At 37.0% G+C, this 4,952-nt stretch overlaps 1 protein-coding gene across 2 annotated transcripts in view; it reads left to right on the forward strand.

Annotated features, from left to right (window-relative positions):
- The window catches only part of LOC117106712 (N-acetylated-alpha-linked acidic dipeptidase 2-like), a 15,112-nt gene extending 11,982 nt beyond the window's left edge, over positions 1-3,130 (forward strand). For both annotated transcript variants that reach the window (XM_033248124.1, XM_033248122.1), the window contains exons 16-17: positions 1,884-1,976; positions 2,657-3,130. In XM_033248124.1, coding sequence (XP_033104015.1) covers positions 1,884-1,976; positions 2,657-2,855 — 292 coding nt within the window. In that variant the 3' untranslated portion in view covers positions 2,856-3,130. The remainder of the gene's footprint in view (positions 1-1,883; positions 1,977-2,656) is intronic.
- The last annotated feature ends 1,822 nt before the right edge of the window (positions 3,131-4,952 follow it).

Genomic DNA, 4,952 nt, shown 5'->3' on the forward strand with positions numbered 1-4,952 from the left:
TGCAACCTCTTCTCCACTTAACTCCTTTGATCTATGGCGTAGGCTAACCACCGGGGAACAAGGGGAAAATATCTATCTTTGGAAATTTTTTCCCACCCCTTTATAAATGCCCTTTTCATCCCCTGAAAGTGCCTAAAAATCTCAAAATTCTTGTAAGAGTAGGCCAATTTCCTCTAAAAATTGCACATTTTAGGGATTTTGGATCAATTCCGACGAAATTAGAATTAAAAACATCGGGGGGGGGGGAAGGGGAAAATATCCATCTTTGGAAAATCTTTCCCCACCCCTTGATAAATGCCCTTTTCATCCTCTGAAAGTGCCTAAAATTCTCAAATTTCGCGCTCATCGCGCGTATTACTTTTCAGAGCAGGCCAATTTCCTCTAAAAATTGCACATTTCAGGGATTTGGGATCAATTCCGACGAAATTAGAATTAAAAACAAAAAAACTGTTTGTGCGCTTCGCGCGCATTTACTAGGGCTTTTTTAGGGTTATCCTTTTAAGTTATTTCAACACATAATAGTCCCAAACTCAAGAAAGAAACATTTAAGATAGATCGTTTTAAGCTAAAAGAAGGGCCTCAATGTGTATTGATGGTGAAAGAATATGTTTGTAAAAAATAAAACCGTGATGAAAATGCTTATATTTAGTTTCAAACACACGTGTGTGGCCTATATTATAAATTATAAGATAAGCCCTATGTCGTATTGTTTTCTATATGTGGAGGGGGTGTGGGGTGGGTATGATAAATTACTAACCGGGAAAATTATTACCTTTCCCCCCCAGATGCCCCCCCCCTCTGACCCAAGACCCCTGTTACGCGCCTGACATGAAACAAAGTAGGCCTACCTAAACCTAGGGCCTAGGCCTATTTCCAGTGGCGGATTTGGGTGGAGGGTGGTGTGGCGCTCACGCACCCCCCCCCCCTCTATTTTTTTGCAAAGAAAAAATTACACCCACAGTGTTTAAGTCTTCTTTTCCTACCAAAAGCACCATAGGAGAGTGCTATTCATAAATCCACCTGGTGATAAATAGAACACTTGTAATTTACTCAGTGTTAATATACAGTAGCGGATTTTATCTTGGCTGGTCGTCCATCTTTACTTTGGCGCCCCCCCCCCCTTTTGCTAACTCCTTTATCCGCCCCTGTTATCAATATAGATGTGGCTTTTCTGAAGTACTGAGAACTTGCATGATTTATAATTTAGAAACAATACATTGGCTTGTCGAAACAATTTTTTTTATTCTAGTTTAAAGACCTAGCGGCTGTTTTGTAATTCATATTATATATGCACAAAATTGTTATTTTACATAAACTCAATACATTTGTGTAAAAATGGGGCCTAGATATAATTATAAACCTTTATTATAATGAATATTTTATAGAAATTAGTTCTATAAAACAGCTTACAGTTGGCTAGACACTTGGTAGCCACTGTCAGTGCTCTGAGCCCCTCTGAGTTATAATCATATCCTGGTCAACGGTTCAATTCCCATCACTGAGACTCTCCTTGTGTTTCAGATTGAGGACTGAAATGCAAGTTTCAATAGCGCACCGTTTTTTTGGGGTTTTTTTTTTTGTTTGTTTTTTTTTTTTTTTTTTTTTTTTTTATGAAACCGTTTACTCCATTATTCCCGTGTTTTACGTGGCTCTTGTGCACGCTAAAGAACGCAGTGCACACTTCGGAAAAGAGTAGAATTTTTTTTTTCCTCCCAGTGTGCTGCCCAATAAAATAAGTCTAATTTAATTTATTTATAATATGTCTAAATCTAACATTATTCTAATGAGAAGTTCTATTATGTTATGGAACTTATTGGCTGTGTTATATAAATATTTAAACATGATAACAAAATGTTTAATGAATGACACACCTTATATCTTAGTGTTCTTGCAGTCCGAAGAATCAATGATCAGCTTATGTTATTCGAGAGGGCGTTTATTGATCCGTTAGGTTTACCTGGTCGGAATCACCTAAAGTAAGTTAATAATGGTTTATACACATTCATACTTTAATGTAGAAGACTATTTGTCCTGGTCATCAATATTCATATCTTTTTATGAATTATTCTATAAATAACATACTCGTCTGTCACTATACTGGAGAGTAATGATACTCAACCTTATTATAACCAAAGATAATAGAAACACAAGATAGAGATCTCCACAGAAAAAAAAAATTGTTCCACCGAAATGCATGGTGGGAATACAAACAATGGGGCGCCGCGTACGGCTGGATCTAAAAAACTTCTGCCACCGTTACATAAATGTGAATATATAACCTCCTTTTGCGGAGGTTGAAATCGTTGCCATTATCCATTATATACAAACAAGTAGGCATAAACAAATCAAAACAATAAAATGACAGACAGAAGGGCGCCCTAATAAAAAGAGAAGGGCGCCGCGTACGTCTGGACCAATTTTCGCCTCATTTTTGCTATGTGAGTGCTCTATCTTGTATTTTTAGTATCTTTGTTATAACATAGCAAAATCATTCTATACAGTATGCGAATTTAAAGCAAGGGTCTAGTCAGGGTCAAAAAGGTTTATCATTTAAGAGGATGACCTTAGCTTTATATTGCTAGACAAAAATACATCATAAACTGGCTCTATAAAGATTGATAGAATAGATTACATGCTGATATTTGTTTTATTGTAGACATATAGTCTTTGCACCAAGCAGTAAAAACGTATACGCTGGAGATGCGTTCCCTGGACTTGTCGATAGTCTTTATCGCATAGATGAAGATATCAACAACCAAGAGCAACGGTGGAATGCAGTCCGAGAACAATTAGCCTTAACCGCTTTCATCATCCAGTCATCTGCCAGTACTCTCAAAGACGTTGATGATTACTAGGCGACGACTTTGTCGACAAAGACCACTTAACATCTTCTTTCTGCAGAGATGCATGATTGATGTACTGAGTGGTATCCGAGGTTTATCCATGCAACGTTTGCCAAAAATGGGCAAACAATTTAAAAAGACTGCGATAATAAATAGAGCAATTATGACTCATGCTCAATTGGTTAAACCAAGTAAGAAATTAACCCGCTTCTCTTCATATCTTATATACCTCCTTGGAAATATAATGGATATACACACACGCACACACACACAGAGATATATATACATATATAACATCTAGATGTGTATAAGAGACAGGAATATATATATATATATATATATATATATATATATATATATCGATTGAATTAAAAGACAAATCTATCGATTGTTACATTAAACTAAAGCTAAATCACATTTACGTTTGATAAAAACAATCTTTATTGATTGAATGTACATTGTTTTCGTACCAATATTCGATGGGATTCCCACAAATGTGACGGCTCGCCGGTGGCGAATTTTTATTTATCGTAGGTAAGTTGAGCAAAAATTAATGAATTATTCATGCACGAAGGTATTACTAGCGCATGCTCAATCTCGTTTCGCTGGACTGCACTCGCTGTAGCTTTTTCACGTCGCGGCGATCATGGAGGAATTATGGTTGGATTTTCGGTGGGCATAGGCCATACATTAGGCCTATATACTACATTTAGCTTGAGCCTGCTCTCTCTCCCTGGCCTACACTATGTCAACAGAGTATTTAGTACAGCATTCGTTGAAGGCCGAATCAATCTAAACTTACTATTATTCTTATATGATATGTATTAATTTTTGAAAAAGTTATTATATTATATAAATATTATAAAACAGTTAATAAGCCTAAATTGTAAAAATCATTCCTCATAGAATCTCTAGAGAATCCTTATGGTTAGCTGGATAGGCCTATCTGTGAATTTTGGGGTCTGAATTTTTTAACTCTGAACTTTAGGGGTCTGTCATTATTCATATACAAAATATAAAGGATCATCAGGCATGTAACACGACACGGGCGGCTACACATACACAGGTACAGACTAAATACTGTATAATTCAAATTGAAAAAAAGAAACGACTAACTTACTATATACAAAATGACATTTAGAATTTCTGTAAATTTTAATGTTACGAAGTAAGGTTCGTTGTTAAATTTGAATTGATATGCATACTGGTATTTTTATTCCAGTGCAACTCGAAGTATAGTCTATGAGGCTTTTAGATAACCCTTTTTTAGTTGCAAATACAATTGCATACAGTAATTTGTTGTAGGGATAGCATTTTAGTTGATTTTATGTTAGTCGAGAGTGCTGACCTATTGTACAGGGTAAAGTATATTTAAACTTTACTTTCCGTCATTGATTAAACACCCTTAAGTGCCCTCTAAAGATAAATTTTTGTTTCCTTATGTTTGGGAAGGGGAATTGCCCCGAGTGGACGTGGCTCACCTGCCCGCCCATCGACTGAGTGCCACGCCCACTGGCTTCCATTTTGGACGGGTCCTATTTCGTTTTTCTGGCTAAAACCCTTGTAGCATCTTAGCTCAGTCGGCTAATCTGGTGGTAGCCGCTGTGTGTGCGCTAAACCGTGGAGATCTCTAGGTCCCCGGTTCAATTCCCATCGCTGCCTCTCCTTGTGCTTCGGCTAGAGGGCTGAAATACAAGTTACAATAGTGCACCGTCTTTCGGATGAGACGTTTAAGCCGTTGGTCCTGTGTGCATTATGGCCCATGTGCACGTTAAAGAACGCAGTACACTCTTCGGAAAAGAGTAGGTGATTGTCTCCCAGTATACTGCCTAATCACCACCAGAAGGACCCCACTGGAAATAAGTCTTCTTCTAGACTTTCGTGGGCTATCCTTGGTGTTTACACCGAATAAATCCAATCCAATCCAATACAGTACTACCAAGGTAACTTTGATACACACTCAGAGTCACAATTTCCCTTAGACAGGCATTTGAATATAATAAATGATTAAACAATAGAAAATAATCATAATTCCATATGTCTAGTGCCCAAATATAATGATTTTAGCTGTTAAAATAATAGTTGGCATTGGCTTATATATAGGCCTAT

This window comes from Anneissia japonica, unplaced genomic scaffold (assembly GCF_011630105.1).
Source record: "Anneissia japonica isolate Jap-2015-1 unplaced genomic scaffold, ASM1163010v1 scaffold287705_len1045735_cov187, whole genome shotgun sequence".
Lineage (NCBI taxonomy): Eukaryota > Metazoa > Echinodermata > Crinoidea > Comatulida > Comatulidae > Anneissia > Anneissia japonica.